The 24,738-nt window shown below is 38.5% G+C and overlaps 6 protein-coding genes across 11 annotated transcripts; 1 reads left to right on the top strand and 5 right to left on the bottom strand.

Moving 5' to 3' along the window:
• The first annotated feature begins 43 nt into the window (after positions 1–43).
• LOC111602993 (ATPase family AAA domain-containing protein 3A homolog) lies at positions 44–3,563 on the top strand. Its single transcript, XM_023320390.2, has 5 exons — positions 44–407; positions 540–1,014; positions 1,076–1,900; positions 1,959–2,157; positions 2,216–3,563. Exons 1-5 carry the CDS (start codon positions 197–199, stop codon positions 2,315–2,317), a joined length of 1,812 nt encoding a protein of 603 aa, XP_023176158.1. The 5' UTR covers positions 44–196; the 3' UTR covers positions 2,318–3,563.
• On the bottom strand, positions 3,287–21,342 carry LOC111602991 (axoneme-associated protein mst101(1)-like). 3 transcript variants are annotated; one of them, XM_030222916.1, is made up of 3 exons: positions 6,539–6,816; positions 4,243–6,470; positions 3,287–4,077 (listed from the first exon to the last, which is right to left on the bottom strand). In XM_030222916.1, exons 1-3 carry the CDS (start codon positions 6,720–6,722, stop codon positions 3,598–3,600), a joined length of 2,892 nt encoding a protein of 963 aa, XP_030078776.1. In that variant the 5' UTR covers positions 6,723–6,816; the 3' UTR covers positions 3,287–3,597. The 3 variants fall into 3 exon arrangements, with proteins under 3 accessions (XP_030078776.1, XP_030078777.1, XP_030078775.1); XM_030222917.1 differs by lacking the exon at positions 6,539–6,816 and adding an exon at positions 21,329–21,342 and having other exon boundaries at positions 3,287–4,666; XM_030222915.1 differs by having other exon boundaries at positions 3,287–6,470.
• LOC115482805 (sorbitol dehydrogenase-like) lies at positions 8,457–9,496 on the bottom strand. The gene is made up of 2 exons (XM_030222918.1): positions 9,381–9,496; positions 8,457–9,319 (listed from the first exon to the last, which is right to left on the bottom strand). The coding sequence occupies exons 1-2, from the start codon at positions 9,464–9,466 to the stop codon at positions 9,136–9,138; spliced, it is 270 nt and encodes an 89-aa protein (XP_030078778.1). The 5' UTR covers positions 9,467–9,496; the 3' UTR covers positions 8,457–9,135.
• LOC111603007 (sorbitol dehydrogenase-like) lies at positions 11,361–17,538 on the bottom strand. 4 transcript variants are annotated; one of them, XM_030222914.1, is made up of 7 exons: positions 17,394–17,538; positions 17,293–17,326; positions 16,755–17,224; positions 16,480–16,698; positions 16,290–16,411; positions 12,601–16,225; positions 11,508–12,538 (listed from the first exon to the last, which is right to left on the bottom strand). In XM_030222914.1, exons 1-6 carry the CDS (start codon positions 17,445–17,447, stop codon positions 16,042–16,044), a joined length of 1,083 nt encoding a protein of 360 aa, XP_030078774.1. In that variant the 5' UTR covers positions 17,448–17,538; the 3' UTR covers positions 11,508–12,538; positions 12,601–16,041. The 4 variants fall into 4 exon arrangements, with proteins under 4 accessions (XP_023176178.2, XP_030078774.1, XP_023176176.2 ...); XM_023320410.2 differs by lacking the exons at positions 16,290–16,411; positions 16,480–16,698; positions 16,755–17,224; positions 17,293–17,326; positions 17,394–17,538 and having other exon boundaries at positions 11,361–12,538; positions 12,601–15,949; XM_023320408.2 differs by lacking the exons at positions 16,290–16,411; positions 16,480–16,698; positions 16,755–17,224; positions 17,293–17,326; positions 17,394–17,538 and having other exon boundaries at positions 11,508–12,283; positions 12,355–15,951.
• LOC111603006 (sorbitol dehydrogenase-like) lies at positions 18,709–20,568 on the bottom strand. The gene is made up of 6 exons (XM_023320411.2): positions 20,399–20,568; positions 20,308–20,341; positions 19,749–20,218; positions 19,478–19,696; positions 19,288–19,409; positions 18,709–19,226 (listed from the first exon to the last, which is right to left on the bottom strand). Exons 1-6 carry the CDS (start codon positions 20,450–20,452, stop codon positions 19,043–19,045), a joined length of 1,083 nt encoding a protein of 360 aa, XP_023176179.2. The 5' UTR covers positions 20,453–20,568; the 3' UTR covers positions 18,709–19,042.
• A 1,294-nt stretch (positions 21,343–22,636) lies between the features above and the next one.
• Positions 22,637–24,295, bottom strand: LOC111603000. The gene is made up of 3 exons (XM_023320398.2): positions 24,031–24,295; positions 23,388–23,934; positions 22,637–23,327 (listed from the first exon to the last, which is right to left on the bottom strand). Exons 1-3 carry the CDS (start codon positions 24,166–24,168, stop codon positions 22,753–22,755), a joined length of 1,260 nt encoding a protein of 419 aa, XP_023176166.1. The 5' UTR covers positions 24,169–24,295; the 3' UTR covers positions 22,637–22,752.
• Between the last annotated feature and the right edge of the window lie 443 nt (positions 24,296–24,738).

Raw genomic sequence — 24,738 nt, 5'->3', positions numbered from 1 at the left:
GCTCATCGATACATCAAGAAACTATCAGTAAAATTTTATATCGATGTGTTTCTTACATCACTACTAAAATCACGTTGTCGAATGTGGGTTTGAAAAAAACTCGTACAATTTATTTTTAGTATATTTCGTGAATTTATTGTGACAAAATTACGTTTTGAGTGGGTGTCAACATTGTCAACACGAATAACATAGCAACATGTCATGGTTATTGGGTAGAAATCGTCAACAGCCGACGGAGTTTAGTGGTGGAGTAGATGGACCTGACAAACCTGAGGGTCAAACTGCCGGCGAACGTGGTAACGACACACAACTTACGAAGGCCGAACGTAAGGCCATGGAAGCTTATCGGTTTGATTCCTCGGCTCTGGAGCGAGCCGCAGATGCGGCCAAGACACTCGAGCGTTCAAGTAAGCGTTAACGAAGCATACATTAAAAAATTTCATCATCGGTTGCGCACATTGCATAACCGATGGTACAATGTTGAATAAAGTAGCTATGTGCGTGTGTATGCATATTTACTATTACATGACACATTTCAGGACATGCGCGGGAAGCTCTGGAATTGTCCAAGATGCAAGAGAGCACACGACAGCAGGAGTATACCACCAAAGTAAAAGAATATGAAGCGCATATTGAACAGGCAAAAGTGGAACAGAAACGCATTGATCACGAGGAGCGACGCAAGACGCTAATCGAAGAAACTAAGCAGCAGCAACAACGTGCACAATATCAAGATCAATTGTCGCGCAAGCGTTATGAAGATCAGTTGGTGCAGCAACAGCGTGTTCAGGAGGAGAATCTACGCAAACAGGAGGAGAGTGTGCAGCGTCAGGAAGCAATGAGGCGTCAGACCATTGAACATGAAATTGAAATGAAGGAAAAAAATCGCCTAAAGTTGCTTGAGCATGAGCTGCGAGCTAAGGCTCGTGTAGATCGCGAGAATCGCGATATCAATCTGGAGAAGATTCGCCTGAAAGCACAAGAACACCGTACCACCGTGCTGGAGGGAATAAAGTAAGTTTTTAGTAAACATATATGAAATTGGGCATTTTGCATAATTTCTACTAATTATTAGAACCGCTGGCTCAGTAATTGGTGCTGGTGCTGAGGCGATGTTGACCGACTGGGATAAGGTCTTGACTGCCGCTGGCGGATTGTCGTTGCTAGCCTTGGGAGTGTACAGTGCCAAGGGTGCAACTGGCGTGATATCACGTTACATTGAAGCACGCATTGGCAAACCAACGCTTGTAGGTGAAACATCACGTTTTGCATTTCTAGATGCACTTAAACATCCGTTGAACTATATTAAACGGTTGCGCTCGAAGCCTACTGATGCCCTGCAAGGCGTTGTGCTAAATCCTAAACTGGAAGAACGTTTGCGTGACATTGCAATTGCCACGAAAAACACGCGCATCAATCGCGGTCTCTATCGCAATGTGTTGATGCACGGACCGCCTGGAACTGGCAAAACAATGTTTGCCAAAAAGTTAGCCGAACATTCTGGCATGGATTTTGCTATAATGACTGGCGGTGATGTGGCGCCCATGGGTAAAGAAGGTGTCACAGCCATACATAAGGTATTTGACTGGTCGAATACCTCAAGGCGTGGGCTTTTACTGTTTGTTGATGAAGCTGATGCTTTTCTGCGCAAACGCTCGTCGGAAAAAATTTCCGAAGATTTACGCGCTGCATTGAATGCTTTCTTGTATAGAACATCCGAGCAGAATCCGAAATTTATGCTTGTACTGGCCTCCAATACACCGGAACAGTTTGATTATGCAATTAACGATCGCCTGGATGAGATGGTAGAGTTTATATTGCCAGGTCTTGAAGAACGAGAGCGGTTACTGCGCCTCTACTTTGATAAATATGTCCTACAACCAGCAGCATCGGGAGCAAAGTAAGTACAACATATATATTCAGACCGGTACAATTATTTGATAACCCTCAATTTCCAGGCGATTTAAGCTAGACACATTTGATTATGGCAAGACATGTGTTAAAATGGCAGAGATGTGTGAAGGTATGTCGGGTCGTGAGATATCTAAATTAGGTGTCGCTTGGCAAGCTGCTGTATACGCCTCCGAGGACGGTGTGCTAACAGAAAAAATGGTTCTAGATAGATGTAGTGATGCTGCACAGCAACATAAACAAAAAGTGAGTGACAAACACTTTCTCATGTAACCAAAAAAATTATACATATAATTTCTTGCAGATGGCCTGGTTGTCAGAACAGGAGCGTGCTGATCATAAATCAATAACTGGTGCTTCTGAACCACCTAAGCCACCTCTAACACTCACTGCCAATAAACTGTGAGTTGGATAAGCTGGATCTGTCTGTTGACTAGCATTCAAAATTTGTTTAGTTTTAAAAGTGGACTAAGATGTAGTGTAAATCGCGAGTAGCTTTTACTGGTCAGCAGATCCTTTAGTGTGTAAATACGTTGCAATTGTCTTCACAAGCATTTAGTACTGTATAACAAACATTGAGTCTTGCTGGTATAAAACATACAATTAAGTTTTAATTACTGATAATTGTATTGTTACATAGCATTGCATATTAATTCTTACTTGTGCAAAGTATAAGAGAGCTGTTGCATCTGCAAGTTAATGCTTTGTATGTAGTTTTAAAATTAATGCCAATTGCTAACAGCAATTTTCAATTGGTAGCGCTAGCATTGTGAGAGATTTATATTAAACTTCTCGCTGGCGTTGCTTCAAATTCTAATTTGGCCAGTGGTTTCCACACATTTATTGATTTATACAAAAAAAATAAAAGATTGTTAAATTATATTTTATTAATATATAATTAAATGGGGCGGTATCGGATAACGGATCAAATTGATAGCAAGTATGGTTCGTGCCTCGGTTATTAAACGTGGAAACTTGTAGCATGAGATGTGAACTACCGCAAGTAATGAACCGATGTTAACTTTTGAAAATATATTTACCCTCCATACAAACATATGTACCGTCTTTTTTTAATTAGAATGCAATCAACGAGCTGTTGTAAGCGGGCATATTACTATGCCGCATTTCAATCGATTGCTACTTCAACAATGAGATCGTACAATGACCTCCAGGTTCACTCAGCAATTTTATTATCCAATAATTTCCCACTAGCTGCATTGAATTACAAGCGAAAATTTTAATTTTGGATTTGAAGATTCATTATCACACTTTAACATCGATAAGCAAATCAGTAATCCTACAATCGATAGTATCGATGGTTGCTTTTTTTGTCACGAGTCCATTTCGTCTGCCCTACAAATAAAGCGAGAATTACATTTTCAATTTAAACTACAACTCATGTATTTGAAAGTTTTGGTCCAAATCAGTTAAATACATGAATCTGATATTAAAGCGTGGCAAGGAGTGGAGCTGTTAGGATTGATTTTTTCCATTTCAATTTTGAATAAAATTGCCTACATATTTCACCAGTATTAGCTTCTCTTGTGGGTCTATAACACATTTTCAAGGTTTCTTCTGAAATTTTATGCGGCTTGAACAATGGCATTTGGGGTTGTTTAGGAAATGTTCGCTATAATCTGCATACAAAACGGAATCTGCTAACACAAGTCCAAAAGTTTGCACACTTCAGGAGTCATTTTTTTTGGAGGCTATTCTCTTGCATTCTTCTCTCAGTTTTATGCCATCTGCTTTACGATCGGCTCGGCTCTTAGCACTGCTACATTTCTTTGCTTCATTGTCGCCTTGTGCTTTGCATTGCTTCATGAGCTTTTTTTCATTCTGCTCTGCAGCGAATTTAGCGCACTGTTCTTGTAGTTCCAATTCTTTACATTTCTCAAGCAGGGCTTTCTCTTCCTTTTCTGCCTTCTCTTTTTCTGCCAGCTTAGCGCATTCTTCTTCTTGAGCCAATCTAGCGCATTCTTCTTCTTCAGCCTTTTTAGCGCATTTCTCTGCTTCTTCTTTAGCCTTTTTAGCGCATTCTTCTTCTTTAGCTAATCTAGCGCATGCTTCTTCTTGAGCCTTTTTAGCGCATTCCTCCTCTTCTTTTTTTGCTAATCTAGCGCACGCTTCTTCTTGAGCCAATCTAGCGCATTCTTCTTCTTGAGCCTTTTTAGCGCATTTCTTTGCTTCTTCTTCAGCTAATCTAGCGCATTCTTCTTCTGGAGCCAATTTAGCGCATTCTTCTTCTTGAGCAAATCTAGCGCATTCTTCTTCTTGAGCAAATCTAGCGCATTCTTCTTCTTGAGCCAATCTAGCGCATTCTTCTTGAGCCAATCTAGCGCATTCTTCTTCTTGAGCCAATCTAGCGCATTCTTCTTCTTGAGCCAATCTAGCGCATTCTTTTTCTTGAGCCAATTTAGCGCGTTCTTCCTCTTTTTTTTTAAATAATTTAGCACATTCTTCATCGAATTTTTCGCCTTCATCTTTACCTTCCGTAGCGCCTTTGTCTTCACATGACGTAGTGCCCTCTTTTTCTAATTTAGCGCATTCTTCCTGCTTTTTCTTTTCTGCTTCGCATCTGTCTTTTTCGAATATCTCTCTGCATCTTTTGAGTTTCGCTTCCCTCTCTTCAATTGCTTTTTGCTCAGGTGTTTTTTTACCATCAGTTTTCTGAGGTTTGCCATCAGTTTTGCCCGCTTTCGACGCGCCCTTGTCTTTTTTGTCGCCTCCCTTATCTGCTTTTTTTTCCTGTCCCTTTTTGTCCTCTTTTTTCAGTTTAGCAGCGCACAGTTCTTTTTGGCCTTCTGCCATGCATTCTTTTTCAATATGCTCCGTTTTACAGGGTGCACCCTTCTTGCAATTAGCTTTCGCTATTTTTGCCAAATTTCTACAATGTTCTTTGAGTTCTTCAAATGTGGCCATCAGCTTGTTTTGTTTGTTTTTGTTATCAGCTTTTGCTTTCTGTTCTTTGACTTTTCCCTTATCTTTTTTGGTATCTTTTTCCTTGTTGTCTTTCACCTTCTTGGCATCCTTACCCTTTGTGGCATCTTTACCCTTGACATCTTTCTCGTCTTTTGGCTTTTTATCAGACTTTCCGCACTCTTTTTTTTCTTGCCTCTCTTTGCATTTTCTTTCCAGTTCCTCCATTTCTTCCTTCTTTTTTTGTTCCGCAGCTAGTCTAGCACACTCTCTTTTATGGGCTAGCTCCTCGCATTTCCTTTCCTCCTCTTTCCTTTGCTTTTCTCTTTCTTTCCTTGCTTCGTTTTCGCACTCCAACCTTTGCTCAAATTCTTTGCTTTTTTTTTGATTCGCTTCCTTTTTCTTCCTCGCTTTTTCTTCTGCAAACAGCTTAGCACACTCTTCCCTGATTTCATATTCTTTGCACATCTTATCGTGTTTTTCCTTAGCCATTTTTTTGCATTGTTCTTTTAGGGCTTTCTCTTCTTCCTTTTCCCTTTCCTTGCATTTTTCTTCTTCGGATTTTTCTTCCTTTCCGTTTTCTTTCTTATCTTTGCCTTTGGCATCCTCTTTCTTGCCTTTTTCTTTCTCCGCTTTTTTGGACTTGTCCCCATTTTTCTTACCTTTTTCTGTCTTCGCCTCTTTGGACTTATCCTCGTCCTCTTCCTCGCATTTTTCTTTCCCTTTCCCCTTTGCAAGTTCGGCGCACTTTTTTTTCAAAGCCAGTTCCTGGCATTTATCATCGTCTCCATCCTCACCGTCTTTTCCACTATTTGCCTTACGTGACATCTCTCTGCACTGATGACGAAGCATCTCTGGATCTGTGCTAGAGGTAGCCACCTTGGGTTTGATCCTTACCATGTAAGCTAATTTTCTGCACTGTTGCTTCAACTCTTGGAGCCTTGACAATACCTCACATTGCTTTATGAAATGCTCTTTTTCGATCCTAACTTTCTGCAGGTGATTAAAAATGTCGCGTATGTCCGTATCGATTTGCTTATTCGTTTGTGCTTGCTGTTTGGTAGAATGATCGGAATCTTCATACTGGGCCACCTCCTTAACTCTCTGTTCAAGCTGCTGATCTCCACTAGCAGCTACGTTTTTTATCTGAATTGACTTTGATTTTGCCGACGCTTTACATTGCTTTTTCCAAATGTGTTGCCTTTTCTGTTTATATTGCTTGACCCTATCTTGTGAATCTACTGAAAATTTAGTTTGCCACGGATATTCAGCGCTCGATTGTTTTAAGTCAGACACATTTCTTTCGCCATCTTGCTGTTTCAGTTGTTTACATATCTCAACAATAGCTCTTGCCTCACTATTTAAATCTTCGAGCTCGACCAACTTAGCATTCGGATGCTGTTGAACCAAACTTTCACAACTAACTCTCAGGCTCTCCAGTTCGTTCAGCATTTCGTCGCTCTGTCGAACAATCAGTTCCTTTCGCCTCTGTGAAATTGATCCCAAATCCCGACGTCTAAAATCATCTGCATAAAAGCGCTGACAAGACACCCTGTATTTACGTGGGAGAGTCTTGCTTTTCGCGGCAACCTTACTGTCATGTCTTTGACCAGTGGCTTTCCCATTTGAGTTGTTACTATCTGCGTGTGTGTGTACGTGTGTGCAGATGAAATTAAAGCTTCCCGTAAAATCAATTGACCCCACTTACTAATAACAGATTCATCAGTTTGATCAGTAGATACTGTCCGCGAGGAAATTTGGGAGTTGTCAAGCCTTTGTATGAGTCCATTACAAAACAAGGAATTGCTGAACGTGATAACTGGCTGCATACAAGAGCTGCATGACTTCGCTAGTCCTTGGGGATTGCAGCTTACAATAGTCCGCGTAAACATGTTAATACCGGGCTATAAATAAAAAAAAATGGCTTTTTACTAAAAATTTTGAGGTCTGGCCCAGACTGTACTCAAACAAACAATGACTTCTAAAGCACTCCTAAACACTTAAGATGACAATTATGACAATCGTTACCTAGCCTGCCACATCTATTGCCTTTCAAATACTCAACTATGAGCAACTTATGAATACATTTCTAATTATAAATTACATTCGAACCACCGACCAGAGATATAGTTATAGCTGAGCTTGGGGTATGAGGGTTTTGTGTAAATCTATGTAACAGGCAGAATGAGGCGTGGCAGACCCCATAAAGTATATATATTTCTGAGATGGACGACAAGCTGAGTAATCGATAACCGTTACATTGTTATCGATTAAAAACATGTTCCAAATTCAGTTATTAAATTATATCTCGTACGGCTTAAAACCTAGTTTCCAAATTTTATATTTAGTTTTCTGTATATTTAACACAATTTTTATTTTTATTTTGTTTTAGGTATCGGCTGCAAATTTCGACTAATTCTTTCCATTTAAGTTCAGTTCTATGTGACTTTTTCTAAACTGATAAATATTTTATGGATAAAAAATTGCATTTAAGTCCGTTAAAGTAAAGTTGAGTCTTAGTATTTCCTTTTCTATTTTTTATGTTGTATTACAAGCTTTAGACAAAAATATTGTACATAAAGATAAGATATTGTGCAGGGTATCGCCTGGCGGGTACTTCTAACAGGAAACTTACTAGTTTATCGTCTTACTGCTAGGCATTGACATACAAGACTAGAATTTAACTACATTCTATTTATGATAAATGTTTCAATATTTTCATAAGTGTATATTAGATTCGTCGTCGTGTGGGATTAGTTAAGTCCGAACAAACATTTGGATGTATTGCTGTCCGGAAATTTCATGCACACGTAATAAACAAAAGAAATAAACAAGAAAATAGAGAAATGCCTTGATTTCCACATCAGCATCGACTAATACAAATATATTTATAATTATAATCTTTATTTAATTTATTTAATCAATTAAACAATCCATTGGTGTGCTAAAAGTGTATTCCAAAATAAAAATTAATCTTTAATAAAAATTATTTATTCTGAATACGCGCTTTAAAAACTTAAAAAAAAAAGATAGTTCTTGTTTGTGACAATCTTTCACCTTGAAAACGGGCTTTCATGATGTCAGTTGATTAAAACTATGTTGATACTATCTTGACTAAAAGTATATTTTGATTAAAATCGGAACTGGGTAAAGACGAATCCTTATCATCTGCTGTTGTGGAGTTCATCGCCTTTGGGTTTGGGTGAACGAAATAAGCTTTTTGACTGTGAACGTTGTTTTTCTAAAAGCTCAGCCTTTTCTCTTTTTGCCCTCCTGGCTGAACGTATGTTCTGCAATTTCTTGGCCTTTATTAACCATTCGTCAACTTTGATACCCGAATTGTAGTTCAGGGAATAATCTCTAGCTTTATAAATAAAACTATTTGATCTGCCTTTCATAGATACTTTAATGCTTTCCGGGTGGGAGATTGTTTTGGATTGCTTACGTGCGTGATGGACTATGGTTCTCAAAATTTCAGTGAAATTCTCAAATCCGCATTTTTCTTTGGTGATTTTGGTCCTAGATTGTTCCGATCCCTCTTGGTCTGCGCTACCCTTCCAGACAATTATTTTGCTATCTCTTCTACCTACTTCTGTGTTGGTATTGCTTTGTTTCCTAAGGCTCTCACTTTGATCAAAAGTCGTGCGTTCTGCCTCGAGCACTATTGGATTTTTTGCAAGTTCGGATTCCGCTTTCGTTTCAAATATTCGATCACTTTTAGCCGCATCACATGTGCTTTGCATTTCAGGCTTAGATAATCTTCGACTAGATTCCTTTTTCTTAATAACGGCCATAGCAACAAAGGCTTTCGCCCCTACTCCCAATGTGTGAACACCTGAGTATAACTTGACATTCATATCTTGGTTTTGATTTAAAGGCCGTAAATTGGACTCTGGTGTGGGTTTGAAAGTGGTAGCATTTTGCTTTTCCGTAACATTATCAACGTTTTCTTCAGTCTTAACCAATTGATCTCGTTTTCGTCCTCGTTTCTTCAACTCACAGTCGGTGCCAGTTTTACCTTCATTACGGTATCGGGCCATCAGAGCCAATGGACGGCAACATCCAAACATAGCGTAAAGAGGGCGAGGTAGCTGCCAAGGCAGCATATTGGACCTTTTGTCTGTTTTTGGTAGCTTGACTCCAAATTTTAATGTTCGAAACTTAGCTCATATAAATACAAACAATTTGGAAACTATAAAAACAAACGGATAATTTTGTACCAAGCTAATAAATTTATTGTTTCTGTTAACGCCACATATGACATGCTTTCGGAATTTAAGCTCATGGCTTACTACAATCTACAAACTAACATTTTACAGGATTGTTGGTATTCCTCTTTTGTACATGTATCATAACTTTGATGGCACCACCTAAGCCATCCCGAGCAGTTTCGAATGCTTTCTGTGTCTCAGTTATATCGAAATGGTGGGTGACAAGGCGCTTGACATTCACTCTACCAGAGGCCACCAGGGCCAAGGCGGCCGAATAGCTACGATAGAAAATTTGTTAATCCATAAATTTAAATAAATGTATTCCTAGCTTTAACTCACTCATTGCAGTAACGGAAGACACCGCGAATGTCTACCTCTCGAGCTAAGGCGTTGAACAGAGGCAGCTTCATTTCGGGCGGACCCATGCCCACGATGACAACAACACCCCCCGATCGTGTGGCTTGAAGTAAAAAGATAAAATCGTAGTTACATCACAAATATATGTGAGTAGATATCAGGTTGCTCTTACGAAGATCGCCAGTCGTGTGGTGCTCTCCGCTCCGCAGCAATCAATTGCCTTATCAGGCTCAGTGCTCATTAATTGACGCACACGATCCGTGACTTCTTCCGCAGTATTATCTTTATTTACCACCATGGGCTTGGTCATCACAAAGTAGCCGATGCGACCTTTAGTTAAATAGTGCACATCTGATCCACAAATTCCAACGCAATCCATAGCCACGAAAACCTCTGTGAAGAAGATATCTGAATTTTGTTTTTAATTGATATATTTTTATTAAGGAACTTTACCTTCTGGGGAGGTATCCGGTAGTGGATGTTGCTCCTGTGTGTGGAAGAAAGGAGTTTAATAGTTCGAAATTTTATTTATGCTGGCTTTCCCATTTGTCGTAACAAACGCATGTCGTTAATACCGCATAGAACAGCCGCAAAGTTATCCTTCCCCTGTTTTGTTTTCTCTTATAAGATCAACGGTCACTAATCACCCAATCGAAAGTTGTGCGCCATTGAAGATTTATTTACGAGCATCGTTGTCAGTATGCCCGTTACGATCTTTCTGATCAGTCCATTGCCAAACGTTTGAGGAATGCTGCTTGCAACAGAGCGCATAAACATTGACAATTTTTTCGAGCCTGTCTTAATGTCTTCTTGGTATTTATTATACGCTGAACCCATTGAAAATGATTACCCATTTTTCAAGTTTTGTTTAAATGCAACAGAAGACAGAAGGAGGCGTGGCAGATCCACGGCTTCCGTTTGTTTGTTATCAATTAAAAACATAATCGAAATGCAGTTATTAAATTATATCTCGTACAGCTTAAAAACTAGAGCTTCCAAATTTTGCATTTAGTTTTTTGTATATTTTATAAGATTTTTTTATGTTTTATTTTGGATTCCGGCTACAAATTTTCTTAAATTCTTTAAATTTAAGTTCACTTCCAAATAATACTGACAAATGATCAATAGACTATGTAGATCATATGCTTAACATTTCATTAATACTCTTATATACATATATATTCTTGATCAGGACGACGAGCTACGACGATCTAGTTATGTCAAACATTGCGTCAAATATCCCTCATCCAATGGGCGTAATGTAACAGTAACTCTAAATTGTGATTCTCTAACTGTAAAATTATGAAATATACGATTTCCCAATTAACCTATTTAGAAAAATCAGCATATAAAATATGTTGTAATGCTAGATGACGTATTGGGTCTTTGCCTGAAATATTAAGACATTTTTTATTTTATATACTTATTTTATTTATGACAATTAATTACTGATAAATTGATTCCGAAGTAAAATTAATTGAATTCTTAAGCTATGAAAAAAGTGAAAGTGAAATATATATTGAGGCTTGACTCTTTCTTTTGTTTCTATTGTTAATTCTATAGATTTCTCTTGTGGCAGTCGCATGTTAATCAATATTGTCCCTTCTTTGAAGCTCTGGAAAAGAATTCTTTGTGGAAAATATGCAGTCAGCAATTTGCTGACTTACAAATAACCTAAACGACATTGCGTGTATTTATGACGTCTGTCTTATCAACGAGAACAAATATATATATATATAGTCAAGTATACATATATATATATATTTATAGCTTATGGTAATCTATATAAAGCTGCTGTCATTCACCTCGATATGACATTGAATGCCCAATAAATAGGTGTGCTTGGTAGAGTTCATAGGCTTATCGCTATTTAATGACGAGCAGTTGATAGCGCTGCTTAAGGCCTACAATCTATAGGTTCTCCCATATATATATATATATATATATATATATATATATATATTTTTTTTTTTTTTTATTTTATTTCTTTTGGCTCATCTCTTTCCCCGTCTTTTCTCATGCCCCTGCTAGCTTTCAATTTTCTTAAGACATATTTGGATCCACCTTGAATTTGAATATCACTAATTCCCTTCTTTGTATTCATTTTTACTGTCGGACTTTCCTCTTCTGATTTTATTGGAGAGTCGTCAGGAATGTTTGCAGTATCAGCTAAATTATCCAAGTTCTTTGGTAATTCTATTTTTTCATGGCTCTTTATAACTTGTTCGGGGCTTGGTTTTGTGGGCAGCTTCCGATTAGTATCTGAACTAATATGTACGGTGGCCTTTTTGGTACGATTTGAATCGTTCCCTTTATTAGTGGATGGCTTTTCAACTTTTTTTCGCTGCCCACGCAAGATCTGAGAGCCCATACCATGCTTCCTCACATTTGGCGAAACGAAAGTATCATTTTTAAATGTTTTTTTAGGCTTGGATAAGAATTTCTTGTATATCTGGTTGCTTGCACGATAATCGTCCACATCTTTGTTGCGACTGTGAACCGCCGAAGTTGTGATATTTCTAAGACCAGAATCGTTGTTGCCATTTCGTTTACCTTTGAACAGCTGGCATAGATATTGTAAGACCGTCACTCTTCGTCTTGCTTCGTCTTTCGCTTTTGAATATAACATTGAACATTTCTCTGGTTGACTTTGAGTTTCCTCGTCTTTCAGCTCAGCCATCTTTTCTGCAGTATCATCTTTTGTTCTCGGTGGGACATTCATCAATGCTTCATGTTTTCCCCAGCGATCGAGGTCTGCATTGCCCTCGAGACTTAAACTGCTCAATTCTCTTGACTCCTGAACACTTAACATATGTGCAGTGCGATCTCCGTCTTCTGACTCAGAATTGTGTAGCTGGCCAGGCGCTAGATGATAATCTGACAATCTATTTGTCTTAATTGGTATATTTTTAAATTCGAAAGTCTTACTCTCGTCTAAAATATCATTGACGCTTACACAGTTTCCTACATCGGCTATATCTGCACTCGCTGTGATCTTAGAAATCTGGCACTCTTCAGAAGCAAAACACAGTGTTTTTCCATAAGACGCTACAGTTTCTCCCTCAGCAGAATTGCCAAACGACTGGGACGGTGTAGAGAAATCACTTTGGTCAAGATCAGTAGATTCACTTGCTATTTTACTAACAATTGTATCACTTGTTATCGATCTGGATAAAATTTGATCGGATGTTTTTTCACTTACTGGCTTTTTGGAGAACTTGTCGTTTGTTGTTCCCGTCGGAGACGTTTTAGTGGGATTTCCTTTGACGGGCTCGAGCTGTTCTCTTGACTTCCTACTTTCATTTAAACTTCGAATACTATCTGCTTTTCTTTTAGATGTTTGACTAAGTTTTTTGATGATTTCGGCTATTGTAATTTGATTTTCTTTGAAATTGTTTTCCTTTGATATCAGCGGGTTCTTGAGCTCGTTTTGAAGAAGTGATTCAACGGGGTTGTTTTTGTTATTTGGGATTTCATCAGCAGCTTCCAAATTCAGCGGCACTGTGAATCCGAATTTTGGCTTTACAACTTGCGAAGTTTTTGGCTTTCTATCATTTGTACCTGGCTTATTTAAGCTAGAGTCTTTTTTATTTAAATCTGCGTTGATACTATCTGGAGTAAGAAGAGGGTTTAATTGAGTCTGGGCCGTATTTATAACTATATTGCCCGATGCGACTAAATGAATTTCTCCAGGCTTGACAGTATTATCACAGATTTTATTCCCCAAAGTGGGAGACGATATCATCGGATCAAGCGACTCAAGTGAATCCTTGACGGGTGGTGGTGTATTGCTCTTAGAGCCTTTTGTGTCAGTGCTCTTAGTACCTTTGGCTGGTGAAATAGGAGGATATTTTGCGTTGAAGGCTTTTCTAATTATATCTACTGGACTTTTTTTCTTCGAAAATTGTTGTTGCTGGTGAGCCTTTAATTCTCTAGCTCTTGATAACCATTTCTCAATGTTGGAGGTGGAACCAACTTTATTTTGCTGTGTCTTCGAATTTGTGGCTTTGGTCTTGTCGCATGATGCTCCCTTGGAATCATTTGTGTCCATTTCAGATTTGATTTTACCGATCGCCGTTTTCAATTTCGTCTCAATCTGGCTTTGAGTAGGTTTGCTCACAAAAATGTTTTTCTTAACTTTAGAAGATGTAGTCCCTCTCTCAGATTTGACTGACAAGTTCGTGTTGCTAAGCCCGCTCTGAAAGACGTTCGACTTGGATAAGTCATCATTAACTTTATTCAGGCTCTCTTTTAGATCCCTTTCTGATTTAATTTCTGGATTTACTTTCGTCTCCAACTGGCTTTGAGTAGGTTTATTCGTGAAAAGGTTTTTCTCAACCTTAGGAGACATAATTTCCTTCTCAGATTTTGTTGATACGCCCATATTGCTTAGCCCCCTATGACAGACCTTCGATTTGGATAAGTCATCCTTATCTTTATTCAGGCTCCCTTTTGGATCCCTTTCAGATTTAATTTCTGGATTTACTTTCGTCTCCAACTGGCTTTGAGTTGGTTTATTCGTGAAAAGGCTTTTCTCAACCTTAGGAGACGTAATTTCCTTCTCAGATTTTGTTGATACGCCCATATTGCTTAGCCCGCTCTGAGAGACCTTCGATTTGGATAAGCCATCCTTATTTTTATTCAAGCCTCCTTTTCGATCCCTTTCAGAATTAATTTCTGGACTTGCTTTTATCTTTAGCTGGCTTTGAGTAGGTTTATTCGTGAAAAGGTTTTTCTCAACCTTAGGAGACATAATTTTTTTCTCGGATTTTGTTGATACATCCAGGTTGCTTAGTCCGCTCTGAAAGTCCTTCCATTTGGATAAATCGTCCTTATCTTTATTCAAGCTCTTAGTGTTCCTTTTTGCGTCCATTTCGTATTTGATTGATGTTTTTAATTTCATCCCCATATGGCTTTGAGTCGGCTTACTTGTGAAAAGGCTTTTTTCAACTTTAGGAGATATAGCTTTCTTCTTAGAATATCTATTTTCCACAAGATAATTTTTGGTCTTAAACTGCAGTGTCTTAAAACTGAGCCGCTTCTGCTTGTTCTTTGAAGACTCATTCCCACCTCTGGACAACTTATTTACGGAACCTCCGACAAACATTTTATTGCCTTCGGCGTCACAAATAATATCAGATTGTTCAGATTCAGATTCAGATGTACCTTTGGTATTCACTTTTTTGTTCTGTGACCCTGTTTCTACAGACCCCGATTCAACTGCGGTATTCCTCCGATCAGTGATTTTGATATTACTAGAAGCATTTTTCGGATCCTGAGCTACTCCTGCACTGTTATTAGTTTGCCTTTTCCCGCTTTTTGTTTCATTTGAAGTGCTCACGTTTGCTTGGGAGATAGTTTCCCCTTTAGCTGGATCCGCTTTTGCTTGCACTTTCGCTGCCGCTTGTGCTTTCGATTCTGCTTTCACTTCTGCTTTGACTTCGGACTTTGCTTTTGCTACCTGTTCAGCTTTCATTCCCGCTTTCGCTTCTGTTTTCATTTTCATATTCGCTATCGCTGCTTTTGCTTCCGCTTCCGCTTCTGCTTGAGATAATTGTTCTATTCTATTTACAATAGGTTTGCTTTTCGAGATGGGCCCATACCCAGACTTCATACTTTGGGCAGTTGGTGGCTTTTCATAGCTCTTCTCATGCAACTTGGTCTTATATGGATCAGCATTGTGTTTGAACAATCCATCCCGTGGAGTTTGGGGTTTCGACTCAATGAGAGTTTTGTTGTCTTTCCTCTTAAATTCCTTTTGAGACTCCAATCTTTTCGTAGCCGCGGTTAATTTTTTTAAATCAGTTTTGTTTTGCTTGATAATTTTTTCCTTTAATGGATCTTGATTTGGGGAGATCTTTGTCCAGTCAACTGATGTTGAAGTGCTCGCAGAATTGTTAGGATTATTCTTTTGGCTATTTTTTTTGTTTTCATCGTTTCGGCTTTTATCAGGTGTTCCTTTAGATTCTTGTTCCTTAATTATAGAAGATTCAACAAAGGCTTTCGCACGGCTTTCGAATGTCGGTTTGTCCGTGTTCAACCCGACATCCTTTTCATTAGATTTTTTTAAAGTCGCAGGACTGGTTTCAGGTGGGGGTTGAGAGTCTTTATACATTTGGGATGGGTACTCAATGCCATAGAGATTTTTACTGTTATCGATCACTTTAATACTAGGTGGTGGGTTAACTTTTTTAACATCTTTTTTAGATGCGCTAGCAGAGTCTGCTGGGGTTCCGGATGTTGATGCCCTCTGCTTTTCCTTAAGATTATCGACTTTTGCTTCAATCGCCTTATGCAATCGTTGTCGCAGTCGTTTTTTGAATTCGCTATCAGGACCAGTTTTATCTTTATGCAAGTATCGGATCATTGGAGCCAATGGACGGTAGCAAACAAACCTAACGGATAAGTAGGTGTAAAGAGGTTGAGCCAACCGCCAATATAGCATATTGGACATTTTATCCGTTTTTTGTTGCTTGAGTCCAAATTTAGACGACCGAAACTTGGCTCATATAAATACAAGCAATTTGGAAAAAAAAAAACAAACGAATAATTTTGTACCAAGCAAATAAATTTATTGTTTCTGTTAACGCCACATATGACATGCTTTCGGAATTTAAGCTCATGGCTTACTACAATCTACAAACTAACATTTTACAGGATTGTTGGTATTCCTCTTTTGTACATGTATCATAACTTTGATGGCACCACCTAAGCCATCCCGAGCAGTTTCGAATGCTTTCTGTGTCTCAGTTATATCGAAATGGTGGGTGATAAGGCGCTTGACATTCACTCTACCAGAGGCCACCAGGGCCAAGGCGGCCGAATAGCTACGATGATAGAGAATTTGTTAGCTCGCAAATTTAAATAAATGTGTTCCTAGCTTTAACTCACTCATTGCAGTAACGGAAGACACCGCGAATGTCTACCTCTCGAGCTAAGGCGTTGAACAGAGGCAGCTTCATTTCGGGCGGACCCATGCCTACGATGACAACAACACCTCCCGATCGTGTGGCCTGAAGTAAAAAGATAAAATCGTAGTTACATCACAAATATATGTGAGTAGATATCAGGTTGCTCTTACGAAGATCGCCAGTCGTGTGGTGCTCTCCGCTCCACAGCAGTCAATCGACATATCGGGGTCCCCACTCATGGTCTGATGCACGCGGGCCGCGACCTGCTCAGCCGTCTCATCACGCTTCAGCAACAGTGTATGGGTGGCACCCAGTTCCTTAGCAATGTCCAGACGCTGTTGCACCAGGTCAGTTATTAAAATCTCCGTAGCGCCCATAGATTGAGCAACCTTAAGCAATCAAAATGACGTGAACTGAAAATGAATAGCTGTCGAAAGCCACTCACTAGTAGCGTAACCAATCCAATAGGACCTGCACCTAGAATAAGCACCCTAGATCCCAAGCTGACTCCTGCACGTTTGCAGGCATGTACGCCCACGGATAGAGGTTCCAGTAAAGCACCCTCCTCCATGGTGACATGATCGGGTAGCTTGAAGCAAAAGTCCGCTGCGTGCTTATAGAAGCGGGTCAGGTTGCCATCGTAAGGCGGCGTAGCGCAGAATACCATATCGAGACACAGATTGTAGCTGCCCTGCTTGCAGTGATCGCACTTGTAGCAAGGCACGCCTGGTTCAATGGCAACTCGATCTCCTACAGCCAGATGCTTTACCTTGCTACCCACTTTGGCGACCACACCTGCACTTTCGTGGCCAATTACCATGGGCTTGGTTACCACAAAGTGACCGATGCGACCTTTAGTCAAATAATGCACATCTGATCCACAAATTCCGACGCTATCCATTGCGATCAAAACCTCTGTGAAGAAGATTCATGTAACAGTAAATTTTTATTTTAATTGATATACTTTTAGTTAGGAATTTCACCTTCAGGGGAAATATTCGGTATTGGACGTTGTTCCTGTTTGCGGAATTAGAAAGTTTAATGATACAATTTAGTTTTGTTCTGCATTTTCAGTCTGTCGTACCAATCGCATGTCCTCTATGCCGTATAAAACAGCCGTAAGGTTATCCTTTGCCATTTTTAATAGTTTTTGTAAAATTTCAATTATAATGTGTTTAGGAGAAGTCCGCACGGCTTGAACGCTGAATCGAATCTAGTGCTAAATTTGTTTTCTATAAGAGCTCACTGGGCTTATCAGAAATTTGCTTAGAATTAGCAAGGTTTTTATTGATGTGTGCGGGCATGCTTTTGATTAAGTATGTATATACGTACTACACACGCATATAACATTACAAAATGTGTAAAATTTTTCATGTTAATTGCCAGAGTGAAAAGACTATTGGAATATTTTTATATTTTAATATGTGATATGTAAGTAATTCAATCAGTTATATCTAATTAACAAATTAACTTTGAACAGGCTTTCATTATCTTAAATTTAATTTCCTGCTCGAGTGCCGTATCGGTTAGAATTCTTCAGCGTCACCAGGGTACCACTCCACCACTGGCAACTTGCCAGGGAATCAACCGCTAGAGTTGTCAGGGAATCCACTACATCAATGAGACAGCGCCATCTATCTGTCATATCTATAATTAGAGCAACTTAAAGCCATTTGGCTTAGTGCAGCTCAATGAGCTAAGCATTAACAATTAAATTGACATTTACAATTAACATAAATGTTCGAGCATTAAAAGAAATTCATGCCTGATTATGATTTTTTTTGCTTTTATTTATTTATAAATTATCATACCAAATCTCTAGTTGTGATTTCCAGCATTCAAAGGGACTTTGAAGGTTTAATAAAAAAATATAAGTAAACTACGATATGAAGGAGCGTTCCAAGTATCAAGGCAAGAGACACAAACTACACTTTGTAGTTGGCGCCAGTGGTAGCCCCAAAATATGTATATATCGCGATGTAAGCCAACATTTTAATAGAAAAGTTATATAATATAAATAACTTTTCTTATTATACCTTAAATTTCAAAATTTTACGTAAGAAAAAATTGATACCGAAAATCAATGGCAAATATTATTGCTATTATTCAATTAGTTAAATCTTAGTAAAGAATATCTGCACACAAATTAGGATTTGTACGCCTTTGTAGCTATTACAGCGAACAGATAATCTGCAGACTTTTCACAGTCGCTTCAACTCAGGGATTCTTAGTAACTGAAATAAATCCGCTTATTTTAACGGCTTCTTTGTTGGCGCTCACGTGTGACTTTCTGAATGTTACGATGTAACTGCCTTTGATATTTTTTTGCTGTTCTATAGCTAGATCTTGTTTGGGAACTATCTCCACGATAACTGGCTGCTTAATGGGATCATTGATTACGTCTATTTGACTCTGATCACTTGTTTTAATGCCCTCGGAAAGCAATTGTTTGCGCATGCGTACCTTGATCAATTGATCGAGGTCCATTTTCGTTTCGTGCAAGTATCGAATCATTGTAGAGAATGGGCCATAATCATGAAGCTTTCTGGGTAATCTGCTTAATATATTCCGCAGTAGTCGACAGCTCTCCATCTCAGTTATAACTGGTGGATCAGTTTAATATATATGGATTTTGGACCAAAATACAAATAAGATAAAAAAATTTTTTAGATTATTAATGCTGATTGTCGAAATAATGTTTTTTTGAATTAAACAGTAATATTTGAAAGCAAGCTAAAATGAAACTGGATTATTAGTATTTCTAGCCTGTACGTGTATCATAACTTTGATGGCACCACCTAAGCCATCCCGAGCAGTTTCGAATGCTTTCTGTGTCTCAGTTATATCGAAATGGTGGGTGACAAGGCGCTTGACATTCACTCTACCAGAGGCCACCAGGGCCAAGGCGGCCGAATAGCTACGATAGAAAATCTGTTAATCCATAAATTTAAATAAATGTGTTCCTAGCTTTAACTCACTCATTGCAGTAACGGAAGACACCGCGAATGTCTACCTCTCGAGCTAAGGCGTTGAACAGAGGCAGCTTCATTTCGGGCGGACCCATGCCTACGATGACAACAACACCTCCCGATCGTGTGGCCTGAAGTAAAAAGATAAAATCGTAGTTACATCACAAATATATGTGAGTAGATATCAGGTTGCTCTTACGAAGATCGCCAGTCGTGTGGTGCTCTCCGCTCCACAGCAATCAATTGCCTTATCAGGTTCACTGCTCATTAATTGACGCACACGATCCGCGACTTCTTCCGCAGTATTATCTTTATTTAGAAGCAGCGTATGTGTAGCGCCCAACTCTCTAGCAACATCTAGACGCTGTTGAACTAGATCCGTAATCAAAATCTCCGTGGCGCCTAAAGATTGAGCGACCTATCAGAAAACAATATTATTAAGTTGATAAGACAATTGGACATTTATTTACCAGTAACGTAACCAATCCGATGGGACCAGCACCAAGGATAAGCACCTTGGAACCTAAGCCCACGCCAGCACGGCGGCACGCATGTACACCCACGGACAACGGCTCTAACAAAGCTGCTTCCTCCATGGTGACATGATCGGGTAGCTTGAAGCAAAAGTCCGCTGCGTGCTTATAGAAGCGGGTCAGGTTGCCATCGTAGGGAGGCGTGGCACAGAATGCCATATCGGGACACAGATTGTAGCTGCCCTGCTTGCAGTGATCGCATTTGTAGCAAGGCACGCCTGGCTCAATGGCAATCCGATCGCCAACAGTCAGATGCTTAACTTTGCTACCCACTTTGGCGACCACACCTGCACTTTCGTGGCCAATTACCATGGGCTTGGTCACCACAAAGTGGCCGATGCGACCTTTAGTCAAATAATGCACATCTGATCCACAAATTCCTACGCTATCCATGGCCACCAAAACCTCTGGATAAAATTATTTTAAATTAATATCGATTTATCGACAGTTCGTTTATGTGTGCAATCGATAGTTGTTGATAATTTTACTGACATACCCTCATCAGAGATTTCCGGTATCGGACGTTGCTCCTGAACATGAAATGAATTATTTTAGATTTTCATTATATCTTTTAAAACTTTGCATACCAATCGCAAATCGTTAATTCCATGTAAGACTGCCGTAAGATTATCCTGAGCCATTTTGAAATTTACGTATTTACTTTTTAACTGATCTGCAAATATGTATACCGAGTCTAAATATTTTTATTTGTAGACAAATACAATCTTCACGTATCAAGCGCCCAATTGATACTAAACTTAATATTACGCCGCTGTTCTCAACGCTCCATAAAAAGTTTGTCTCCATACACGAGACAAATACTCAGACAGAAACATGAGCAAGTATTAATTTAAATATAAACATCTATGTATGCCTGTTTATATATAAACTAACAAATAAATTAATTAAAATTATGTTTTGATTTGGGATTAGTATAAGTAATAATTTAGATAACACTTGTAATAAACTCATTATCTGCGCACTTTAACAGCTGTTTATTCATGTAATTCGCTCGGCTTGTTTTTGCGCATCTGCGTTTGTGTTTGTGATGCAAGGTGTCGGTTGCTCTATTTCTATCTCCCTTCAGTTTATTTGTATAAGCATGCGTGTGTGAGTAAATTTACGTGCATATATATGAATGTGTATGGTACTCATTTCACAATGTTAATGGGTATATTGGTTTCATGCTTACCATTGGCATTTAATAGAAATATTATCATATACAAAGAAGATGCAGGGTAAAACAAACATATTAAAAAAAATATATATATATATGATACATAGGAATTTTTATTTTTCTGTTTAATTTGGCGGAATTTCGTTGCATTTAAAATAAATTTGGCCACACCTATTAAGGTGTGCCAAAAAGATCGAATAACTAAGTATGAAAATTGTTCTATAAAGTCAGTGTCATAGTCAGCATCAACTTAACAGGGTATTGTAGAGTCGCCCTGCTTCATGCCTTGCCCCACCACATCAAGTAAATGATAACAAAGGCTAGCAAAACATTTTGAATTATAGTTTTTTTTGCTTTATTTTTGGAACTAATTAAGTAATTTTAATATTTAATAGATGCATGTACTTTTTTGCACTAAAGCCCGCATGGGTTGTTTTAATTTGGTCTCTGGGCATGGACAACACGTTAATGGGAGCGACCGTCTATATGTAAGTATGTATGTATATGTACGTATATATTCATGATCAACACATCGTTTCAATGCCTACCAGTCTTTGAAACTTTGGTGCAGATCATATTTCGAATTATTGCAAGCAGCACATAGTGAAAAATCGGCTAGATCGCTTTCCTATATCATAAATATATCATATATAGGAACGATCTGACGAGAACCAAGCTGTTGTTTTTAGGAAAATATTTGTCATATCTTTACATATATCTTAACCAGACTCAATAAAATACACAAATCATTGCACTTAAAATATTTTACGATTTTTGTATAAAAACTATTTGTCCATTAACTTAAATTTACATTAAGATCCAAGATCGTTCACGACTCATAGGAGATATTTAATCAATAAAAAATGTCCGACAGGGTATATAATATTCAGCGCCTCGTATTTAGCTTTTTTTCATTTTTTATATTATTAGGTATACCTCTTACATTTTAGAATTTCTATTTAAAAACATTTGCTTATATCGCACATCATTCATATAGACTCATAGACTCTAGTATTGGCTGTATTTTTGGTACTTAAAACTAAAAGTTGCTCGCTTATGCTTAAGAAATGCTTTATAGCTACTACGCTGTTTCACTTTGGTTTATATCAATATAAATGCATATAACTTTAAATGCAATCGTAATCTCTGAACTATATATACCTTCTTAAAATTTGGCCTTGAGTTGAAAGTTAAAAAAAAAAAACAACAAAAAACACTAAATTTTGACATTGAATAGAAAATACTATTTGATTATACGTATATATAGATTTAGATTAAAAGGAACTTAATTTCTAGACTCTATAAATTGGATAGTCATAATATTTGTATGTACTTGCAGTAGAAAGCTATGAAAGGAACAAATTTGGCCAAAAACGGAACTAAATGCATTGAACTTCGGTTTTAGTTTTGTTGCTGTACTCGTAGCACAATGATATAGATATCGATTTGAGTAACTGATGTTTTTTTATGATTCTAATTACGTTTATCACACATATGGTCGAAAATCGAAACCGTCATAAAAATATTTCGATATGCTGTCAGCTACTGCGGTGCTTGCTATTATATGTTTCATATATAAATATTCATATATATATATTCATATATATAGAATAAATCATATATATTGACTTATCAAATCATATGGGGAGATAAATTTTAACTAAAAGGTTGTCCCAATAAATTTATGAATGCACCCAGCACTTCAATCGGATTTGACGGTTTGCGCTGCTTTTTGCTAAAAACTTTTTTTTCCGGTTTTTTGTTTTACATCGATAATTCCTGCCTGGGTTTATTGATGTGCAGGCGCTGGGGATCTTGTGGGGCCACGCATATATCCGTTAGAATGACAACCTCGTAAGGGCTGCAATCGGACATGTGTAAAAAGCCGCACAACCAGCCATAGAAACCCTTCTCTATATCGGTTATGTCATTCACCCAGCTGCTGTACTGCAGACTGAGTTGCCGAAAGCCCGAATACAAGCCCAGGCCAAAGGTGCAGAGGACAATAGCCAAAGGATAGGCCAGAAATAATATGGGCGTTACGAAGATCTTATGCAAATACGACTTCTCCTCGCAGTAGTAGTTGAACATATTATACCAGGTCAACGTGCCAATGTAAAAGGAGTAAGCAGCCGAGATAATAGTCACAAAGGGCAAACAGATCAGCGAGATGAGAAAGATGTGTAGACCAACGCCACAGCTACAAGTGCAGCAGAGGTTCTGACCCTTGTGCGACTCACTGGCCATGGCATGAGCATTGAGCTGTTCCAGTTCCTCGCGACTGATATTTATCTGTAGATCAATGGACTGACCCTTCTTGCGACCCCTTTTAATGGTGCCTAAAAAGTGATAATGACCATCAATTCAAGTGCAATGACTTAAAATAACCTGGTACCCACCTGTCATAGTTAAATAGTTACTGCCATCGCCGGCCGACTTGCGAGTTTGGTAACGTTCCAGGCTCTGATCATAGGTGTTCAGCACACTTGTTTCGCCCGACTCCAGATCCTCATAGTTGGCTATATCCGGCGTGGCACGTCCGCTGCGCACTTGTGGCAAATCGGAGGTGCGTATGTTAACACGCTTCTTCGACGATGAACGATTGCTCAGACTGAGGCAATCTTGGGATTTGCTCAGCTTGGCATCCAGACTGCTTTCCGAATAGCAACAGCTACTGGGTGTTACGGTACTGCTCTCATGGCGCTGTGATGTCGACTTGGTTCCCTGCGAGACGGACTCAAAATTCTGCAGCTCATTTAGATTGTTGGCTGAACGTGTTGATTTATTGCTCTGCTGTGTAGAACTGGCCGAGTTGTTGCTGGCAATTGTGTCAACCTGTTCACCTGGCAGCTGAGGCAGCGGCTGTTTATTTTTGATAATCAATTTCGACTTGAGCAACTCTTCCTCGAGACCTGGATTGGAAGGCGAGAGCTTAGCTCTATTTTGCTGCAAATATATTTGAAAGGCAATATAAATATATATATGTATATATCAATTAATCTAATTTACTATAATAAAATGTTAGATGTTAGGTAGACTCACCTGCACATTAACTATGTGGTCCACATAGTTTTGCTTTTTAGCCTCAGCTTTGTTTTGTTGACGTTTTCGTGGCGGAATGAAAACGGGGCGTTCCTTTGTTGTTGTCACTTCTGCGCTCAACGCGCTTTTTCCAACCATTTTGTACTCGATCTATATACGTTTTTTGCACAAACTACATATTTTTAAAGCCAACTAAGCAGTAAAAGTGGTTTTCTATCTGCTGCAGTTAACTTAACACGCATAAAAATGCACTTCCGGCTGTACGTTTGGGTAGCTATGTAATTATTGATTTTTCATACAGCTTCGGTGTCCTTGTGCTGATTTGGCGTTCCTTGACGTTGCCGCCTTTTTGGGTTGGGCGAATAATGTTTACAGAAAGTTAACGCAGGCGCAGCAACTTGTTTAAAAATGCAATCAAACAGCTGTTAATAAAACAAAAAGCAATAATACAAACGAACCGCTTAGAATAGAAGATGCGATTGCTTTTAACAACAATTACGAAAAACCTATAAATCATATTAACCTTAATAGTTGTAAAACATTCAACGATTTGAATGTAAACCAAAAACGTTATTTGCAACTTATTTGGTATTTTTGTTATTCGCCTTATATGATTTCGCCGTGAAAAGCGGCCATACATCGATAACAAATAGATTAAAAAATTATGTTGTATATTTATTTTAATAATCAGAGCTTCGTGTTCATTTA

This window comes from Drosophila hydei, unplaced genomic scaffold (genome assembly GCF_003285905.1).
Source record: "Drosophila hydei strain 15085-1641.00,03,60 unplaced genomic scaffold, DhydRS2 tig00000063-arrow-pilon, whole genome shotgun sequence".
NCBI lineage: Eukaryota > Metazoa > Arthropoda > Insecta > Diptera > Drosophilidae > Drosophila > Drosophila hydei.
The sequence above is the reverse complement of the archived record's forward strand: the minus strand, read 5'-3'. Positions and strand labels throughout refer to the sequence as shown.

Coding starts and splice junctions, on each gene's coding strand:
- LOC111603000 (XM_023320398.2), bottom strand. CDS start 24,168: ATGGTTGGAAAAAGCGCGTTGAGCGCAGAAGTGACAACAACAAAGGAA. Junction 23,935..24,030: donor ACCACATAGTTAATGTGCAG/GTGAGTCTACCT, acceptor ATATATTTGCAG/CAAAATAGAGCTAAGCTCTC. Junction 23,328..23,387: donor TAACTATTTAACTATGACAG/GTGGGTACCAGG, acceptor ATCACTTTTTAG/GCACCATTAAAAGGGGTCGC.
- LOC111603007 (XM_023320408.2), bottom strand. CDS start 15,852: ATGTCCAATATGCTATATTGGCGGTTGGCTCAACCTCTTTACACCTAC. Junction 12,284..12,354: donor TAGCCGATGTAGGAAACTGT/GTAAGCGTCAAT, acceptor TAAGACAAATAG/ATTGTCAGATTATCATCTAG.
- LOC111602991 (XM_030222915.1), bottom strand. CDS start 6,722: ATGTTTACGCGGACTATTGTAAGCTGCAATCCCCAAGGACTAGCGAAG. Junction 6,471..6,538: donor AACTGATGAATCTGTTATTA/GTAAGTGGGGTC, acceptor ACACACACGCAG/ATAGTAACAACTCAAATGGG.
- LOC115482805 (XM_030222918.1), bottom strand. CDS start 9,466: ATGGGTCCGCCCGAAATGAAGCTGCCTCTGTTCAACGCCTTAGCTCGA. Junction 9,320..9,380: donor GTCTTCCGTTACTGCAATGA/GTGAGTTAAAGC, acceptor TTTCTATCGTAG/CTATTCGGCCGCCTTGGCCC.
- LOC111602993 (XM_023320390.2), top strand. CDS start 197: ATGTCATGGTTATTGGGTAGAAATCGTCAACAGCCGACGGAGTTTAGT. Junction 408..539: donor CAAGACACTCGAGCGTTCAA/GTAAGCGTTAAC, acceptor GACACATTTCAG/GACATGCGCGGGAAGCTCTG. Junction 2,158..2,215: donor CACAGCAACATAAACAAAAA/GTGAGTGACAAA, acceptor AATTTCTTGCAG/ATGGCCTGGTTGTCAGAACA.
- LOC111603006 (XM_023320411.2), bottom strand. CDS start 20,452: ATGGCTCAGGATAATCTTACGGCAGTCTTACATGGAATTAACGATTTG. Junction 20,342..20,398: donor GAATTAACGATTTGCGATTG/GTATGCAAAGTT, acceptor TTTCATGTTCAG/GAGCAACGTCCGATACCGGA. Junction 20,219..20,307: donor ACCGGAAATCTCTGATGAGG/GTATGTCAGTAA, acceptor AATTTTATCCAG/AGGTTTTGGTGGCCATGGAT.